Raw genomic sequence first — 18,706 nt, 5'->3', positions numbered from 1 at the left:
TTTAATCCATTTTCTATCTCGGAAAAAAACAAATTAACAAGCAGAGAAAAAGTACTCAGTCAATAAGTTTACTATCTAAACGGCAGATAACGGATACCCATTCAGTGGAAACGTAACCGTCATCACATTCTAAATATACAGATACCCCATCACTATTCGTCACGTTCAATAAACACTAATAAAACTTCACATTGAACATTGACCACAAAAAAACGACAAATAAACTTTCAAAAATTTACATAATTAAAATATTCGCAACTAAATATAAAAAAAAATTACGCAGACTCACATTGAAACAAAAACATATGACGGTAGGCAATTCACCTAAATAAAACCTCAAAAAGTATACATTATAAATTACATTTTTTAAATTGAAAATCCGGCGCGTAAACCCGGCGCACCGCTAGTGTTTCATAAAGTCGTAGCGAAGTTTGTCGTTGTCTCTGCCACGTACTCACTGCCTATCTCTCTTCTGTAAGACACATCACATGATGTACTTCACCCGAACTCTGTCGTCACTCCACACTAACTATGCTCAAGTCTTTCTTTAGAGACCCGAATACTCATTTTAGGATCCGGCCCGGCTTCTCCACTGCCTTCTAACTCTAAGTCTTACCCTATGAAGCGTGCAAAGAAGAACTCGAATGCAGCAGGTTACTTAGTGATCAACTCAGATACTCAGACCGGGTCTAGCGAAGTGGATGCAATATGAGACCAAGTTTGAGAATGATGAAAACGATGGGTCTACTTCTGGAGGTTATTATGGTTGCTTCGGTTATGTTTTCTCTGTCGGTGGTACTCAGAGACCCACCTTATAATGGTGTTGTGGAGACTGATGCAGCTTCTCAGCTCAGATGAATATTTCTCCAAAAATGGTTTATTTTGTTATATGATGTTTTACTTTTTATTGTTTTCTGTCCTGTAAAGTTGCATTAGTAAACACTCTTTCGTGTGTTTCTTGGTTTCAGCCATTGAATCAGATGACGGCGGGAATCTTCTCCCTGGTTTCGATAAAGAATCATATGCTTAAGCAGGTATGAGGCGAGTCTTCATAGACGGTGTGGACCATTCACTAGTTCCTATAACGTAACACTGAACAAGCTCAAAGGCGGGAGACAGGTCTGATGCTGAGCCTAGCTTCAGCTTTTCTTTATGCTCTCTTAACAAACACTTGACCCTGACCAGCGCGGATATGAATTTTCAGTTTTTAATTATTTATTTTATTAAATGATGTATTTGTAATATTCGTTCATATTATATTCATTAAGTAAATATTTTTTTTTGCATCTTAAACTATCTATTTTTTTTTACGAATGTGTGGTATCATATAAAAAATATAAAAAAATGAGTATAGAATTAATTAGATAATTTTAAAACATAAATTTTTCTTTCGTGTGCGATATCATATAAATAATGATCCGTCCAGTTAACAAAAATCATGATTATTTTATGTGTAATTTTTTTTATTTTGACAATTTCCTTAAAACTATATTAAATTTTACATATTTTAATTAGAATATTTTTAATATCTTTTCCTTTTTATTTGAAATGCAACTCAATATTTTTTAACAATTATAACAAAATATTTTAAAAATTTTTTAGAATTTGTTTGAAAAATATGAAAATTACATTTTAAATTAAAATTATCCTAAATATAATAAGTTTTGATGTAAACGAAACTCAAATTATGTCAAAATAATGATATTTAATGATAATAACAATTTTAATTGATTATTTTTTAAAAAATACATTTACAAAAATATTGTTTGAAAGAAAATTCATTTATCTTTTAAATATAAAATGAAAATATTATATTAAATAATAAAAAATATAAATAAAACCATAAATTTAGCAAATGACAACTGAGTTATATTATGCTAAAATTTTCTTTCTAACAATTTATCAAATGACAAATGAGTTATGAGCAAATAATACCATATAATTTTTAAAACATAGTCATTCTTAAATATTTTTTGAATAAATAATTATTTTAAAATTTAATCAACTGAAAATAATATCCGTACAATTGTGTGAGTCAAATTCTAGTTTTTTGATGCATGTTATATATTAGTGCTGCATGTTTTAGGTAACATTTTAATGATGCACATTTTAAAAATCTCCATTATTAAAATTATGCACGTAAGGATAACTCATGAGTTTTTTTGGTTGATTAAATGACATTATGTCCAAATTTACTAAAGGATATTTCATTAAGGTAACTGAAAAAGACAAACAATAAAATATGAAGTTTAAATTCATTTAAGCATATTTCATTAATGTAACTGAAAAGACAAGTAATAAATTAGGCAGTTTTATTCGTTTTAGGATATTTCATAAATGCAACTGAAAAAGACAAGCAAAAAAAAGGAGTTTAATTAATGAAGTAAAAACATTTTCAAATGAGTACTTCTCTTTTAATAATATAGATTTCATTAATGTAACTGAAAATACAAGTAATAAATTAAGCAGTTTTATTCGTTTTATGATATTTCATAAATGCAACTGAAAAAGACAAGCAAAAAAAAAAAGAGTTTAATTAATGAAGTAAGAACATTTTCAAATGGGTACTTCTCTTTTAATAATATAGATGGTTTAACTTGTGGAACAAGGTGCTGAAAAATGGCTGATCTTTTCTGCTAGCCATTTCCAAACACTTCTTGGTTTCGTCTCTCTTCATTCCCACAGGAACTAAAAAAATCTCTTCCCAGAAAAATAAACAGTTCTCTACTTCTTGAGTCGGCATCTGTGTTTTAAATGGCGCATGGCGCTCTAAGGCGAGGAGGTTGGAGCCATGCGCCTTGCGCCATGGCACTCCAAGGCGCTCGCCTTATGGTTAGGATGCATTCAAACGTGGTTTAGTTATATACAGCTTTAGAGAAACTTAGATATGCATTGATAGATGTTCTTAGGTTAGAAGCATATGTGTTAGCTACAGACGCGTAACTATTTCTATGGTTACGTACAGAAGATAGTTACAGAGTAGACTTGTACATAACAATAGTACAGTCAGCTATACCAAACTGTCTTATTTATACACACTAATATAGTCAGCAACGAGTTAGTCATGCACACTAATATAGTCAGCTATGTACACACATATAAACCCCCAAAACCCCAAAACACCAAAACACCAAAACTAAAAACTAAATTCAATTGCTCAAATCCAACAAAACCTATAACTCTGATAAACTAAGCATTATGTTTTAAGGATATTTAAATGTCGATAAAGTAGTGATAGAGTTCCAAGATGTTTTAAGGGTTCCGTCAAAGTAGTGTTTAACGGAAACTACAAGGCGCGCCTTAAGAGGTTCAAAGGCGCTTATATTTAAGCCAATGGCGCACCATGGCGAGCGCCTTGAGGAACTAGGGCTCGCCTTAGAAGACTGAGTCGTTAAGACCATCGCCCCGGTGCGCCTTGCGCCTTGGCGCAAAAGGCGATCGCCTTTTAAAACACAGGTCGGCATCTTTTTCATCCAAGTAATGCTGTCTGTGGTCTCATACTATCACACGCTTATCTTGCTAGAGCTGATAAAAAGAATAGGAATCCATATTGGGGTCTTTTGACACTAGAAATAATTAGTTTCAGCAATTGGTAGAACATATTCTAGCTTGTGGAGTTAGACATGAGCTGCTTCCTGAATTCGATAAACGGAGAAATATCCCCTCAAGCCAAGTTCTAAACCGAAAACCAACGGCAGATGGAGCCTTGTTCGTGCAACGGTCCGATGGTTATACGGACATTTCCAACCTCAGTTCATATTTTACTATAAAATTGGAATATTGAACAAAAAAAAAAATATAGTAAAATATAGAATGAGTTTGGAGATGCTCTAAAGATCAAGAGATTTAGTAGTGTTTTTATGACTTTACAAGGTGTTGTAACTTGTAAGGTATGGAATATTAGAATACATGTATTAGTGCATCGCTTAATCAAGTTCTATATTTTTTTTCCCAACATATCTGTATGTGTTTTTATTCATGTCTACAGTAATAGTATACATTCAAAAGCAGAAACCTATGGATGATGCTATAAGTAAAAGTAACAAAGAGAGATTGAAACAAGGATTCAGAGACTTACAACAACATATAATGACAATGGGTTTTTGCCACGTACACTCCTCGGACACCAATGGTGCTTTTTAATCTTTAACGGCCTGTCTGCAAATGGGGCATGATCCATGTCTAATGAGCCATTTATCAACACAAACCAGGTGAAACGTATGGTCACATCTCGGTAAGCTCCGTGTGATTTCGCCAACTGCGACATCCTGTAAAATCCCAAGGTGTTTGAGGGTGAACAAAAGGGTAAGAAGTTTAAATCAGTTCGTTGTAAGAGAATGAAACCTGAAGACAAATAGTGCAGTGAATGATCTGCTTCTTGGTCATCTCACTTGACATGATATAGCATGGTAGTTTCCTTAACGAGTCACCAGACAAGCCTCTGGGTTCCAATTCACCATATACATCATCCCTCTCTTCATAGCTTACATCTGATATCCTTAACTGCAACAATAAGTAGAAAAAAAAAATACTCTATAGTACTTTTAATTGCAGAACACAGAGTGAACATGGAAGGGAGTTAGAAATAGAACCTGCCAGTGGTGTGACTGTATCATTGTTGACATAAGTTGTTCATCTACTAGTCTCCCACGAAACAGTTGCTCTACAAAATCTGCCTGAATCCAAAACAAAAGGCTCAGGTTTTAAGTCTTTTCTCACATATAAATAAGCAATGAATAATATAGATTTAGAACGTCAAGACAATCATCCATATGAAGGTTTGTTAAGATTAATCAAAGGGAACAATTAAAAGAAACTTAACCAAGCCATACTGTTATCCCATAACTTTGGTGGTCCACCAGTAGTAACATGTCATTATTTCATCTACCAAACTTCTTTTTTCTCCATCTCGACCATAAAGTCAATAAGAAACTCATCTCCCTATGCTTGACAAAGGGTGTAAGATAGCTCAGAAGAAGAATTTAAAAGACTAACCATAGATGAAGGACCCCTGGATCCTGATAGCTCTAAATACCAGTAGGCACGAGAAGCCTCCAAGACTTCAACAGAGAGAATAGCTCCAGCTACAGCGCCGAGTGCAGCCCCACGGAGGACTCCGTACTGTGCCGCTCTTCCTGCCACTGCACCCGTTACTGCTCCTGTGAAGGCTCCAGCTACAAGACATTAAAGAACCAAGAATAAATTTACCAAAACCAAATAGAGTTAGAGTGATCAGACACAGAGGAGGTGATTTTGATGGTTTATTCTGATCCTAGAGACAACATCACTTCTCTTTCCAAGAAAACTATGTCACTTCAACACATCAGATAGCCCAACCTAGAGATCACTCCGGAGCAAACACGTTAAAGTCCTAAGACAGGATTGGTCTTAAACAATAAAAAAACTCATAGAGAGTTAGGAATCAAGTTCAGTTAGAAGTTTAGACGATTTAACTTTTAAGTTGTTGAACACGTAAAGTGGTCGGAACTTAACATGTCTTTAAATTTTTAACTGAAACATCTTCTGTTTCACATGTTCTGTCGGTGCTCTGTTTCATCGAAATAAATAAAAAAGTACCCTTTCACAAAAAAAAAAAAAAATTGCAAAAGGAATCACGAATCTACTAAAGAGAAGAAATGAAAAAAGACGTTAAAGTCTACACAGAATCCATGATCAAATGCATCAAAACGGTGGAGCAAATCACCCATAGCGAAAAAACCAGTAAGAGCTCTGGAGAAAGCGCCGGAGACCAAGCGAGAAACTGTGTCGATGGTTGAGTCGGTGGCTCCTTCAGGTTCCACGGCGGGGGAGAAGATCGCATCCATTAGAAAAAATTTCAAAAATACAAAAAAAATGGATTGAAAAAAACCCTAGGGGGGTGTTTGATGATGAAGTTTTAGAGGAAAGATATAGACTTTGTGGTAGGTTGGGGAGAATTAGGAAGGTGAGATGTCAGCCATGGAAGTTGAGAGAAGACATCACCGCTCGTCAAAAAAAAGGAAGACGGAGGTTTGCTCTGTTTCTTTTGTCTCTGCTTTTTTTTTTTTTTTTTTTTGGGCTCTTTTTATTTATTTATTATCCAATTTTAGTTTTTAATGAGTTTTCATTTACTTTTGTTGGGCCAATGGCCTTTATTCTCTTTACCAAATATATATAAAGAATTGGGGAAAAAAAAACCTCCACTTCGCACGAATTGCCAAAAAAACATAAACTTTTGGGCTGACAAAAAAAAACACCAGCCGTCAACAAATTTAACAGAAATTTAAAATATGTAGACCACTGGATTCGAACTCAGGTTGATTGGTCAAATGATAAGGTATTTTACCACTGGACTACTGGCACTTTCAAAGTATTTACTAACATGTTTACTTTTATTTGGTACATATTAAATATAAAAAATTATCTAAAAACTTAATAAGATCTTTAAAATTCCAAAAACATTAAAAAATAAAGAATATTTTTATAAAATTAATTTAAAAATTAAAATTAAAAATAAAATTTTATTTTTCTTTTTAAAAATAAAAACTCTTCCAAAATTTCTAAAAAATTAAAAAGATCTTTAAAATTCCAAAATTTTGAAAAAATAAAGATTTTTTTATAAAATTAATTTTGAAATTAAAATAGAAAATAAAATTTTATTTTTTCTTTTCCATTCGTGAAAAGTTCGTGTTTTTATTTTCTATTTTAATTTCAAAATTAATTTTATAAAAAATTTCTATTTTAATTTCAAAATTAATTTTATAAAATTTCTTTATTTTTCCAATTTTTTTTGGAATTTTAAAGATCTTTTTAAGTTTTTAGAAAATTTTGGAAGAGTTTTTATTTTTTAAAAGAAAAATAAATTTTATTTTATTTTTGATTTCTAAATTAATTTTATAAAAATCTTCTTTATTTTTTTAATTTTTGTAAGAATTTTAAAGATCTTATTAAGTTTTTAGAGAATTTTTTATATTTAATATGTACCAAATAAAAGTAAACATGTTAGTAAGTACATTGAAAGTGTATGTAGTCCAGTGGTAAAATACCTTGCCATTTGACCAATTAACCTGGGTTCGAATCCAGGGGTCTACATTTTTTTAATTTCAAATCATGTAAAACGATGTGTTTCATCTCATTTGAAAACGACGTCGTTTCACTAAACGCCAACAATAAACGACGTCAAATATTTATGTTAAATTTGTTGACGGCGTGCTAAATTGGCAAGTCAGCGAAAACATTGTTAATTAATTCTAAAGTCAATTAAAGTTTGGTGTTTTTTTGGTCAGTGCAAAAGTTCATGTTAATTCGTGCAAAGTTGAGATTTTTTTGGGCCGAATTCTCAATATATATATATATATATAATCGCAACTTGTAATACACGCAACTCAACACACCTCACGAGTCTCTCACATCCAGGGGCGGAGGCATGGAAAGGGTGGGGGGTCAGCTGACCCCAGTCAATTTTAACTATCACCAACGTGTTTTAGTAGTAGTTAGAATTGACCCCACTCAAAAGTTGCTCCTGACCCCTATGTATTCGAAGCCCACCTTCCTCTAACTGAAAGTATATGTATGTGATCGTTTATAATCCATATAAGTGGTTAGTTAGAATTGACCCCACTCAAAAGTTGCTCCTGACCCCTATGTATTTGAAGCCCACCTTCCTCTAACTGAAAGTATATGTATGTGATCGTTTATAAATCCATATAAGTGGTATACATAACATAAATAAGCTTGTAATTAAATTAAAGAATTGTGCATTTGTGTCTATGTCTTATACATGATTATTATGTTAAAATTTCGTATACAAATATAAATTTCGTTTGTATTCGAAAAGTTAAGAAATTTTTTTGTGTACATGATGAAAATCTAAACTTTTGTAGTTATTTTTCTTATATTTTAAATAGTCTTATATTTTTACACATTCTCTGCATGTATATATTAAAATAATTACCAACTAATTTATCTTCAATACACTAAGTAAAAATGATTAATTCTTATATAAAATATATTATTTAATAGTTAATTATATTAATTAAATTATAATCATGATATTTGGCTAGAGGTGATTAAAATATTGTATTCACTAATAGAAAATAATTTTAATAAAACATATAAACAATTTAAATAAATGTAATATTTTAAAGTATATATAACAATTTAAATGTAAAAATATTAATAAAATATTATTTTTAATAATATATATTTATATTATATTAAAATATTAGTAACCCCGGTGAAAATTGTTTCCGGCTCAGCCACTGCTCACATCAATACATCATCATCATGAAACAAACTCAAACACACGTGAATCAGACCGAAACCGATGTGTTGATGTTCATGAAACAAGAATACATTTCTCATCTCTCAAGAATCCATGATAGAAGAAGAAGAAGATTCTCTGTTCTCAGAAACAGAGTCAAGAGAAGAAGCAGAGAGTATAGTAATGGGCCAAGAACAGACGAGAAATGTGGGCCTCTAAGATAGAGTATGTCAAGGCCCAGATCAGAAGACGTTAAAAAAGAAAGTATATCTTTCAAAATGCAGACCAAGAGAGTACAAGGAAAAGCCAGCTGGAGAGGTGGTGGTCCTACACAATTAATTCACACCTTTTCATAACTCATAAGCTTGCATCTAATGGCCACAAACGTTGACCTTTATATTGAGAAGGGCTACCTAAGATTTTCATTAAGTTGTTAAGAAGGAGTGAAACGTTGTAAAGTGTGTTGTGCAAAAAACAAATCCACCATACAACCAAAAGTTACATCATTTGGAGAGTAACAGATGATGAATAATATTGGCTCTAACCAATCGTTCCAAAGACTCTTGAACTTGACCGTTTAAAGCATACCGACCCAGCACCATCATTTATTCCGACCGTTGCGTCTAAAGTTTTGACTTTTTGTTTTGTCCGTAAAACAAGAAAAACGGAAAAGGTGTGAAAAAGGGTTCAGAGGTGGCGCGTGAAAGTTACTCTCTTTACACCCTCCATTTTATATATTATTATCTCTCGACTTTCGAAGCCTTCTCAGTACTTCTCAACAAATGGCTTCGACACTAGGCGGGGGCGACGAGGGAAGAAGCGAGATAGCGTTCTTCGACCTCGAGACGGCGGTTCCGACCGAACCGGGAAAGCCTTTCGCTATTCTGGAGTTTGGTGCCATCTTAGTCTGCCCTAGGAAGCTAGTGGAGCTCCACAGCTACTCAACTCTGGTTCGACCCACCGACCTTTCTCTCATCTCCACGCTCTCCAAACGGCGCAGCGGTATCACGCGCGAAGGAGTCCTCTCTGCGCCCACGTTCGTAGAAATAGCTGACCAAGTCTACAACATTCTCCATGGTAATAAGGCTTTCTCTTTCTCACTCACTTTGAAGCTTATAAGTGTTTTGAGTTTGGTGTGTTCTTTGTAGGAAGGATTTGGGCAGGACATAACATAAAGAGGTTTGATTGTGTAAGAATAAGAGACGCGTTTGCGGAGATTGGTCATTCTCCGCCAGAGCCTAAAGCTGTAATCGATTCTCTTTCGTTGTTGTCTCAGAAGTTTGGTAAGAGAGCGGGTGACATGAAGGTCTCTCTCTCTCTCCCTCCTCTTCTTCTCATTGCTAATGTAACCTCAAAGTTGCATAAAGTATCCTCCTTTTTAACTATAATGCAGATGGCATCGATTGCTAAATACTTTGACCTAGGAGATCAAGCACATAGGAGCTTAGAGGATGTCCGGATGAATCTTGAAGTTGTCAAGCACTGTGCAACTGTCTTGTTCCTGGTAATGCTGTCTATAATGGTGATACAATCTTGAAACTGTCAAGCACTTTGTGACTTAATAAGTTAAGTACTTTGGTGTTTGTAGGAGTCTAGTGTTCCTGACATTCTAACAGAAATGAGCTGGTTTTCACCAAGGAGAAGTCCAAGAACGAAAAGTAATGAGAAGTCATTGCCTAGTGGAGTTAAAGAAAGCTCAGCTTCCTCATCCTCTAGTGGAGTTAGAGAAACCCATCCCATAGTTTCTCTCCTGACAGAATGCTCAGAAGATGATAATTCTTGTGGAATAGATCCATCTGATGATATAACCACTCTTATAAGTAAACTCCACATTGGAACTCTTCAGACAGATGCTGCAGACGAAGCACAGGATGAGTCAACTCCATCACCCAACCCTGATGCCAAAGATGAAGACTTTTTAGGAGTTGATGAAGTATCTGTTTCTAGCATCAGCGCAAGTCTCATCCCGTTTCATCGTGGTGGTAGCCTAAGAATGAAGCTGTTCCATGACGATGACCCTCTCCAACTCTATGGAGACAGCTTGAAAGTTCGGTTTGGAATAAGCCGGAAGTATTTGGATCATGCAGGCCTACCAAGGTTGAACACTGTTGTCGACTTGCCTCCTGATTTATGCAAGATCTTGGAGGAAGCCGATGACGTTGCACGTAACTTATCGGTTGAGTCAGGCACAACCTCAGGTTGGAGGCTCACCGTTATGAGGAAAAAAGGCTTTGCTAACTACCCCACCGCTAGATTGCAGTAAGTTCTTTTGACTTGTCTCTATTCTTTTGCATACAAGGGCTAAGCCACTAAGAGTCTCATTCTTGTTTGGTTGACAGAATCAGCTCAGAATCTAATGGAGATGACGCCACCGAGGTGTACCAGAGAAAAGAATCTTCGGAAACTGTTGAAAAGCTAGATTTCAGTAGCAACGAGTTTGAAGAGCTTGAGTCAGCGTTACTTCCTGGTACACTGGTTGATGCGTACTTCTCACTCGAGCCTTATGATTATCAGAAAATGGCAGGGATACGTCTAGCTGCCAGAAAGTTGGTTATCCACATGAAGAAATGATCCACCAAATCGCTCCTCTGGCTCTTCCTAGTCAGTTCAGTTGTCTCCGTTGTTTGGTTACTGATCAGTTGCTATAGTTAGTATCTAAAATGATTTCTCTTGTACCGTTCAATGATTATAACAAACTAGTGGTGTAACACCGATCAATGATTATAACAAACAAGTATGAAAATTTCTCCATATATTTGACTGAAGAAAACACAAAAAACATCTATGGAAAAAGAATGTTGAAGCTAAAAGATCCTTGCAAACAACAACAAAACAAAAAAAGAAGTAAAGAAACAGTGAAGTAGCAAGTACAGGTTTTGCATCTGTGAGTGTCATATATATTTTTTACCTATACTGTGTCCATGATCTCATCATCAGAGCTGTGACTATCCCTCTCCTCGTTTCCCTCTAGTAACGCGGTTTGAATTCCACTTCCGTTCTGCGAATATCAAACTTGTCTACAAACTCCAACGGAGCCACCGTCTCATTCCTGATCCTCTTAATCTTGGGGCTCAACAGCCCTCTATGTCCAAAACCATACAGCTTCAGCACTTGATTGTCTGCAAAATTAAAAGCCCTCTCCATGCTCTTCAAGCACCTCTCCACCGCGTAATCAGCGTAGCTACCACACGGTTTGCACCCCACGAAATGCGTCACAAACGGCCATCTCTCGTCGCCCAACCCGGGGTGATACTTCTCCATCATCTCCTCATACCTATCAACCAAACCTTCCCAAAACCCGTGGAGATAGTACTGATTCTCCACAAACACTCTCTCCATCCACGTATCCTTCTGAGAAAGGAGGAGATAGATTAACGCCGACTGATCATCCGCCTCGAAAGCCGGTCTTCCTTTGAGATAAGCCGTCAGCACCTTCCCCGCCTCGTCACGTATCGGCCCTTTAGGTCCCATGGGAGCCCAAGCGTCCAACAAATCCAAAGACCACTGACAGTTCCTTAACAGAAAACTCCCAGTGTTCAAAGCAATCCACGACTTCTGATCAAACAGCAAATCCGGATAACCATGAATCACCAAGTTATGCTTCTCGTACCTAACCAAAGGGATCTGAAACAGAATGTCAGTGAACAAAGCGTCACTATCCATCCACCAGATCCACTCAACTTCAGGATGAGACAGCATCAACCTCCTAATCATCGGCAACTTCGCCCAGTAACCAGCGAGCTCCTTATCCAAATGAGCCATGTTATACACAATCTCAATCCCGTGGAGCCTACAGTAATCAATCTTGTTCTTCACTGACTTCAACAGGTAATGATCACCGATAGGGTTATCACAGGGCTTAGGAGGAGACCCCGTCAACAGCAAGATCCGAGCTTTGCCGTTAACAGTACTAGGGAACTCAGGGTTCTGTTCCAGCCACACCATTCGCTGACTATCCCAATCCGTTATCTTAGGCCCTAAGGCGTAAGTCTCGTTGGTGCTCATATCTATCTCCTGAGGAGAATCCAAGTCGGTGGGATCCGAGTCGGACCGGATCTCGGCTAGGATCCGGTTAGTCTCCTCGATGATGTTCTGGTTAACCGCGTCGGCGCTCGAGCTCCCGAGGTTACCGACGCCGATCGTGCCGCGTAGGACGAGGATGGTGACGAATCCGCAGAGGATCGTGATCTTGATGTTGTTGAACGTCTTCTGCATCTGTCTACCTCGAGGTAACACGCCGCGACCGCCTCTTCCTCCGCCGTTTGATAGGGTTGACGTCGGAAGTCCTCCGCCGCTTCCGGAGGGTCTTTTGTGCGCCGGCGACCCGTCTTGACCCATTTCTCTCTCTCGCTACTATCTCTAGCTTTCGTTTACAGATTAGAGACCATCAGAACTGAAGAAAGATCAGATCTTTAACATGGGTTTTGTCTGAAAATACAGTCTGTGTAGTTTTTTCTCTCTCTCTCTACTTACGGATCTGAAGAAAGTTGAGATCTTTAGGATGATTCGATGGGAAAGAGAGAGAGAGAGAGAAAAAGATTGTCGATCTGAAGAACCCTAATTTAAAAAAAAAAAAATGGAAATTAAACCCAATAACGTGGAGACATTGTCATACTTAAAAAACATATATTGTCGGAGGAAACTGCTTCGTTCGATCCAGAAGCAGAGGTGAACGAAACGCGTACAGCTCACTCACACCGACAAATGTCATTTTAATTTTAATTTATTTTTTTAATTACAACTCGTTTTTAACGGCGGCAATTACGGAAGTAGCCGATGGTTGACGGAAGCAGTGCACGTTGGCGGGCGGTAATACGAGTGTTTAATGAAACGGTGCGTTTTATGGTGAATCTAACGTCGTCAAATCGGTGGCGGCGGAGCACCTCGAAATGCGTTTCCGAGTCACCATGTTTCACGACGCGTGTCTCTTTCTCTTCAGTGGTTTCTTTTTCGAAAACGTCGTCGTGTTGCGTCAGGGGATATTTATTTGCTCAAGTATCTTCATCTTCTTTGACCGGATAAACTCTTGCAAGTCAAGATAGATACTTTCTCTTCAAAATCTGTGGTATGCTTTTTGTGTCTGTTACTTTTTTTTTTTGTTTAATGATTGTGTTTCTTCAAGTTCATGTCTGAATTTTGATTATCTATGCGTCTTGAACTTACCATTTCTGTCCACTGTCTGAAGAAATTTGATTCTTGCTTCTTGTTTCTTTAAAGGAGTTCAAAACAAAGTGCCTTTGTTATGTGGAAACTAGCTTCAAAATCCATCAAAGAAGGTTTTAGATCAAAAGATGATGTCACACAACAGAGAAACACTCCTTTAGATTCGTCTGGAGATGGCGTAAAGACAACGAAGGAAGAAAGATTGGAGTGTCCCATTTGCTGGGAATCATTCAACGTCGTTGAGAACGTCCCTTACGTCTTATGGTGCGGCCACACCATCTGCAAGTACTGTCTCTTAGGGCTTCAACGTGCCGTTGTGAACAAATCCTCAGGTTTTCCTTTCCAGCTTCCCTTCTTCGTCGCTTGCCCTTGGTGCAGTTTCCTCTCTTTAAGACTAGTACGCAACGGAACCATCAAGTTCCCTTCCAAGAACTATTACCTTTTATGGATGGTCGAAACCATGAACGGCTCTCGCAGCGACAACAACAAAAGGGTCACTCCAGGGCAGAGAAGGTGCGATGGAGTGACCTCAGATGACAACCGCGGTTGGTGGAATGGTCTGACTAGAGGATGGAGACTTCATGACTCGGTACGTAAGTCAATGGCTCTTGCTGCTCATCTCTTGGCTAAGTTTCCTTTGATAGTCGTATTCCTTTTGGTGGCTTTATATGCAATCCCTGTGAGTGCTGCGGTTCTCGGTGTCTATGTCTTTGTCACGTTTGCTTTGGCTGTCCCGTCGTTTCTTGTTCTTTATTTCGCTGTCCCGAGCTTAAACTGGCTGATCAGAGAGATCTCAGCTTAACTCATTGTACTCTTGTGTTTCCTTACTTGTAAGAAACATGAGATAGAGAAGAAAATATATTTTATTTCAATATGTGTCTCTCTGTACATAACAAACAAAACTATCTTGTGTTGCAAGAATCAAAAAGAATCTAAACAAAACTATGCTGTTGTGTATGAATCTGTAAGAAGAAAAGATTTTACATTTCTATGTAAACTTGTGGTGGTGAAGACAAGCCATTGAACAGCTCAGCTTTACCAGATATCTTAACCAACATAGACAAAACCTCTTTCATGTTCGGTCTTGCCTGAGGCTGATCCGCAGTACACTTCACACCAACTTTTAATAGCTCAGTCATCTCCTCGGCTCCGTACCCTGGCTTTGTCCCGGAGAGAGTAAACGGTGACCCTTTAACCGTCAAGTTACCCGTCATCATCACCCGTTTCGCCCATTCAACCAAACACTCTTCACCTCCATCTACCGCTCTTCTCCCCGTCGCGAGCTCCATTACCAACACTCCGTAGCTGTAAACATCCCCCCTCGTGGTAGCCTGCCAAGTCTGTCCATACTCAGGAGCTACATACCCTATAGTCCCCGCGATCACAGTGCTCACGTGGCTATCCCCAACGTTCAAAAGCCTCGCTAGTCCAAAGTCCGTAACCCTCGCGTTCCCGTGTTTGTCCAAGAGAACGTTACTCGCCTTCACGTCTCTGTGGACGATCGAAGGGTAACACTCGTGGTGCAAAAACACCAACGCACGCGCTACGTCTTTAGCTATATCAATCCGTTTCTTCCACGTTAGCTTTGTTTTGTCTGTTATAAGCTCCTCTAAGCTCCCGCCACCCATGTACTCGTGCACCAAGATCTTCTCCGACTCGTCTAAACACCATCCGTACAGCCTCACGAGGTTGGGATGCGCCCAGTCACCATACGCATTGGCGCTTAGAACTTCCATCTCGGCTCTGAACTCTTTCTCCGCCTCCGTGCCTTCTCTCTGCAGCTTCTTGACCGCGACTTCTCTTCCGTCGGGCAACACGCCTCTGTAAACGGTCCCGAATCCTCCTTTACCCACTACTCTCTCCTCGGAGAAGTTACTGGTGGCTTTGAGAATGTCGGTGTACGTGAACGTGGACTTATCTAACCGGATGACTTTGATTTTTCCCGACAGCCAGGGGGACGATCCCCAGGAGCTGTCGTGTCTGATTTTGGAACCGTCCAAGAGATCTGTTTCGGATTGTCTTGAGCTTTTGACAACCATGAGGATGATGCTTATAACCACCACACAAGCGATGAAGACCAATGCGAGAGCGGAGGAGATGCAAACCACGAGGATAGTTCCCGGCCTGTGTCCTAGCTTTTGGTATGTAATCTGAGTCCTCGTCTTGTTGTTGTTTCCTGATTGGTTGAAGAAGCTTGGAAACTGGAGAAGAGGATTCCCAAGGAAGGAGTCTTTCTCAAAGGTTGTGAGCTGTCCTGTGGATGGTATCACACCGGTAATAAAAGGGTTGTAAGAGATGTTGAACTTGCTCAGCTCAGACAAGTCGTTCAAACTGGTCGGAAAGTTTCCTGAGAAGTTGTTGTAAGACAAATCAAGATTCTGCAGACACGTGAGATTCTCTATCTCTTCAGGTATCTGTCCCGAGAAGTTGTTTCTCGTTAGGTTGAGAAACGCGAGAGGCAACTTCCCAATCTCCTTGGGAAGCTGCCCGTGGAACTCGTTGAACCCCAAATGAAGCATACTCAGCTTCTTCATCCGAGAGATATTCGCAGGAAACTCGCCGGTTAGCTTGTTCCCACTGAGCTGAAGGTAAGCAGAGATATTAAGCGTCCGGACCGTGGAGCCAGGAGAGCAGAAGGGAAAGAGACCGTACCCTTTGAGCACATGGTCCCATAAGCTTCTGCAGCTCTTTTTGGTAAGTATCGCGTATACAAAGTTGAAAGGAGGGAACTCAGCAGGAATCCATCTTCTCATCGCCAAACATTCACCAGAGCCAGCGATTATGTTGTCGGTGTTTCGCCTGTTCACTTCAAACGTCGGAGAAGGATTGCTACCCATTAGAGTCAGCTCAGGATGTAATCCACCAGATAACTGATTATTCGCCGCGTTGAACCACAGAAGGCTCAAGCAGTTCCCAATCTCTCGAGGGATTTCTCCTGATAGAGAGTTGTTCGCAAGCATTAGCCACAGAAGAGACGTCAGCTTCCCGAATGACGCTGGTATCGAACCGGTCAGCTTGTTGAAAGAGAGATCAAGCGCTTGAAGATTCGGCATGTTACCATACTCTTTCGGTATATCGCCGCTGAAGTTGTTATAAGCAAGAATCAAGAACTTTAAGCTCTGCATCTTAGAGATCTCAGGAGGTAACTGGCCAGAGAAGTTGTTTTTGCTAAGATCTAGCCTTGAAAGATTAGGCAACGAGAGGATGTTAGAAGAGTGTATGCCTCCGACGTATGAGTTCCCATGCAAGACTAGATACTTCACTTGAGTGAACCTACCGAATATTTCTTGTACATCTCCTCCAAAGCTGTTCTTACTCAAGTCAAGAAAGATCAAGTTGGTCAAGTTCAATAGAGTTTCAGGTATGTCTCGAGAAAACATATTATTCCCCAAGTACAAGCCTCTGAGAGAGGATATAGAGCCTATCTGAGGTGGAACCTTCCCAGTGAAGTTGTTCCCCCACAGACTCAATACCTCCAGGCTCTGACAGTTCGAGACTTGTCCCGGAAACTCACCGATAAACTCATTTTCGGACAAGTCCAACACTTGGAGAGTGCAGTTCCCTCTGAACATTGTGGGTGTGATCTTCCCGGAGAGATGATGATTCTCGGAAACCGAGAACTGGATCAACCTCCCAAAACTAGGCCATATCTCTCCCCTGAATCTGTTGGAACTGAAGTCGACGTACTTTAGATACCGACAACCGTCGAAGATGTCATCCATCCTGCCAGTGAAGTTATTGGTGGATAGATTCGCAACGACCAAACGGTTGCATAGCGTCGGGAAAGTGGAGTGGACATCACCGGCGATTCTATTCACTGACAGATCAAGAACCTCGAGATTTGATAGTCCGGATATGCTGAGCTCCCCGTCGAGGATGTTGTGAGAAAGATTGAGATGTTTCAGGTTTTGGCAACGGCTCAGGTCGTCTGGTATTGATCCTTCGATCGTGTTCTTTGATAAATCGAGGTGAGTGAGCTGCGTTAAGGCGGAGAAGTTGGTGAACAGAGCACCTGAGATGGTGGAGTCACTTAGGTTGATGCCTGTGACTCTACTTCCCTGTGGCATACATGAGATTCCAGGCCATTGATTACACACATCTTGCTTCTCTGTTTTCCATTCAGTGTACACTCCTCGGTTCGTTGGGTTACAGGATTCAAGGTAAGTTTTGAGGCTTAGTAAGACTTCTCTATCACTGTCAAGAGAATCTCCCGCCACTGATATGGCTGCCATGTAAGAAAAATCAACACATAAATAAAGATAGAAAATATATAATTTCACCACAAAAAAATCATATTCCCATTTTTGAAAAAAAATATCATATCAAAATAAATACGAAACTGAGATATTATTTCTGCACTCAGGTTCCAGTTTTAGATAATATCCATAATCCGAAATACAGCACTACATAATCCATTTTGGTATTTTACTATTTTGTAGATCGGATCAAATGCAAATTCAGATTTTTTCGATTCGGGTTCAGCTCTCAGCTAGTTACAAATGCTCAAGCCTACTTTCAAGTAAACAAACAACAATAATCTATAAAACAAGGTGAAACCCTTAAAATGTCAAATTCAAACCCTAACCCCGATAAAGTAACCACCAAAGCAACTCAAGCAGAGAACACAACTTCTTTTCTTTTTTGTCACCAGATAACACAGTCTATTCCCAAAAAAAAAAAAAACTCTCAATGAGCACAGAGGATGCAGAGAATCACCTGTGATCAAAACGAAGAGTAAGAAATAAACCAAGCAAAGTGACTGAGAATCATCTTCGGCCATAATCATACGCGTCACCGTCTTCAACTACTTTTTCTTTTTCTTCTTGCTCTTTATTGTTGGAGTCGTCGTCTTCTTCTTCGACAAGGTGTGGAAATTACTAAGGAAGAAGATGATTTTCATGGAAAATTCATGGAAAAAGGGATTATAGAGAAAGAGGAAAGGGGAAGTTGAAAAAACAGACCCGCCCGCACGTAAGACCAACCAACTCAAAAACTTTGAACACACATTTATTTGCCCCAAGGCTTATTCTCCTTCTTCTTCTCTATTTATTAGACTTTTCCTTTCCTTTTCTCCTCCCCTCACGAAATTAAAACACAAAAGGTTGAATTGAATCATCATTTTTATGTTTATTTTTTGACCAAAATAACGTATTCATTTAGCAAAAAAAGAAATAACGTATTTATTACGCTACCGGTCTTTCAAAATTTTTTCTTTCGAACAAATAACAATTTTTTTTAATATTTGAAATTATTTGAGTGAAAAATGTTATCTTGATTAAATAGTGCCATATGACTAAGACC

At 38.6% G+C, this 18,706-nt stretch overlaps 5 protein-coding genes across 5 annotated transcripts; 2 read left to right on the top strand and 3 right to left on the bottom strand.

The window, feature by feature from the left end:
• Positions 1-3,918: 3,918 nt before the first annotated feature.
• On the bottom strand, positions 3,919-6,077 carry LOC125589133 (NEP1-interacting protein-like 2). The gene is made up of 5 exons (XM_048761428.1): positions 5,705-6,077; positions 4,996-5,174; positions 4,593-4,676; positions 4,345-4,503; positions 3,919-4,268 (listed from the first exon to the last, which is right to left on the bottom strand). The coding sequence occupies exons 1-5, from the start codon at positions 5,823-5,825 to the stop codon at positions 4,140-4,142; spliced, it is 672 nt and encodes a 223-aa protein (XP_048617385.1). The 5' UTR covers positions 5,826-6,077; the 3' UTR covers positions 3,919-4,139.
• Positions 6,078-8,610: 2,533 nt separating this feature from the next.
• LOC125589131 (protein NEN3-like) lies at positions 8,611-10,993 on the top strand. The gene is made up of 5 exons (XM_048761424.1): positions 8,611-9,319; positions 9,391-9,548; positions 9,636-9,746; positions 9,831-10,501; positions 10,582-10,993. Exons 1-5 carry the CDS (start codon positions 9,025-9,027, stop codon positions 10,811-10,813), a joined length of 1,467 nt encoding a protein of 488 aa, XP_048617381.1. The 5' UTR covers positions 8,611-9,024; the 3' UTR covers positions 10,814-10,993.
• On the bottom strand, positions 10,978-12,911 carry LOC106354351 (probable xyloglucan 6-xylosyltransferase 5). The gene has a single exon (XM_048761425.1). It carries the CDS (start codon positions 12,578-12,580, stop codon positions 11,210-11,212), a length of 1,371 nt encoding a protein of 456 aa, XP_048617382.1. The 5' UTR covers positions 12,581-12,911; the 3' UTR covers positions 10,978-11,209.
• Positions 12,912-13,105: 194 nt separating this feature from the next.
• On the top strand, positions 13,106-14,279 carry LOC125589132. The gene is made up of 2 exons (XM_048761427.1): positions 13,106-13,307; positions 13,460-14,279. Exon 2 carries the CDS (start codon positions 13,485-13,487, stop codon positions 14,205-14,207), a length of 723 nt encoding a protein of 240 aa, XP_048617384.1. The 5' UTR covers positions 13,106-13,307; positions 13,460-13,484; the 3' UTR covers positions 14,208-14,279.
• LOC106354353 (probable LRR receptor-like serine/threonine-protein kinase At1g74360) lies at positions 14,251-18,572 on the bottom strand. The gene is made up of 2 exons (XM_048761420.1): positions 18,122-18,572; positions 14,251-17,630 (listed from the first exon to the last, which is right to left on the bottom strand). Exons 1-2 carry the CDS (start codon positions 18,189-18,191, stop codon positions 14,386-14,388), a joined length of 3,315 nt encoding a protein of 1,104 aa, XP_048617377.1. The 5' UTR covers positions 18,192-18,572; the 3' UTR covers positions 14,251-14,385.
• Between the last annotated feature and the right edge of the window lie 134 nt (positions 18,573-18,706).

Source organism: Brassica napus, chromosome C6 (genome assembly GCF_020379485.1).
Source record: "Brassica napus cultivar Da-Ae chromosome C6, Da-Ae, whole genome shotgun sequence".
NCBI lineage: Eukaryota > Viridiplantae > Streptophyta > Magnoliopsida > Brassicales > Brassicaceae > Brassica > Brassica napus.
The sequence above is the reverse complement of the archived record's forward strand: the minus strand, read 5'-3'. Positions and strand labels throughout refer to the sequence as shown.

What these genes read in the sequence shown, in the direction of transcription:
- LOC106354351 (XM_048761425.1), bottom strand. Translation starts at nt 12,580, where the DNA reads ATGGGTCAAGACGGGTCGCCGGCGCACAAAAGACCCTCCGGAAGCGGC.
- LOC125589132 (XM_048761427.1), top strand. Translation starts at nt 13,485, where the DNA reads ATGTGGAAACTAGCTTCAAAATCCATCAAAGAAGGTTTTAGATCAAAA.
- LOC106354353 (XM_048761420.1), bottom strand. Translation starts at nt 18,191, where the DNA reads ATGATTATGGCCGAAGATGATTCTCAGTCACTTTGCTTGGTTTATTTC. An exon ending in ACTCTTCGTTTTGATCACAG is followed by an intron (nt 17,631 to 18,121) that starts GTGATTCTCTGC and finishes CTTACATGGCAG; the next exon opens with CCATATCAGTGGCGGGAGAT.
- LOC125589133 (XM_048761428.1), bottom strand. Translation starts at nt 5,825, where the DNA reads ATGGATGCGATCTTCTCCCCCGCCGTGGAACCTGAAGGAGCCACCGAC. An exon ending in CCAGGGGTCCTTCATCTATG is followed by an intron (nt 4,677 to 4,995) that starts GTTAGTCTTTTA and finishes TTTTGGATTCAG; the next exon opens with GCAGATTTTGTAGAGCAACT. An exon ending in ACTGCACTATTTGTCTTCAG is followed by an intron (nt 4,269 to 4,344) that starts GTTTCATTCTCT and finishes GGGATTTTACAG; the next exon opens with GATGTCGCAGTTGGCGAAAT.
- LOC125589131 (XM_048761424.1), top strand. Translation starts at nt 9,025, where the DNA reads ATGGCTTCGACACTAGGCGGGGGCGACGAGGGAAGAAGCGAGATAGCG. An exon ending in AGTCTACAACATTCTCCATG is followed by an intron (nt 9,320 to 9,390) that starts GTAATAAGGCTT and finishes TGTTCTTTGTAG; the next exon opens with GAAGGATTTGGGCAGGACAT. An exon ending in TACCCCACCGCTAGATTGCA is followed by an intron (nt 10,502 to 10,581) that starts GTAAGTTCTTTT and finishes TTTGGTTGACAG; the next exon opens with AATCAGCTCAGAATCTAATG.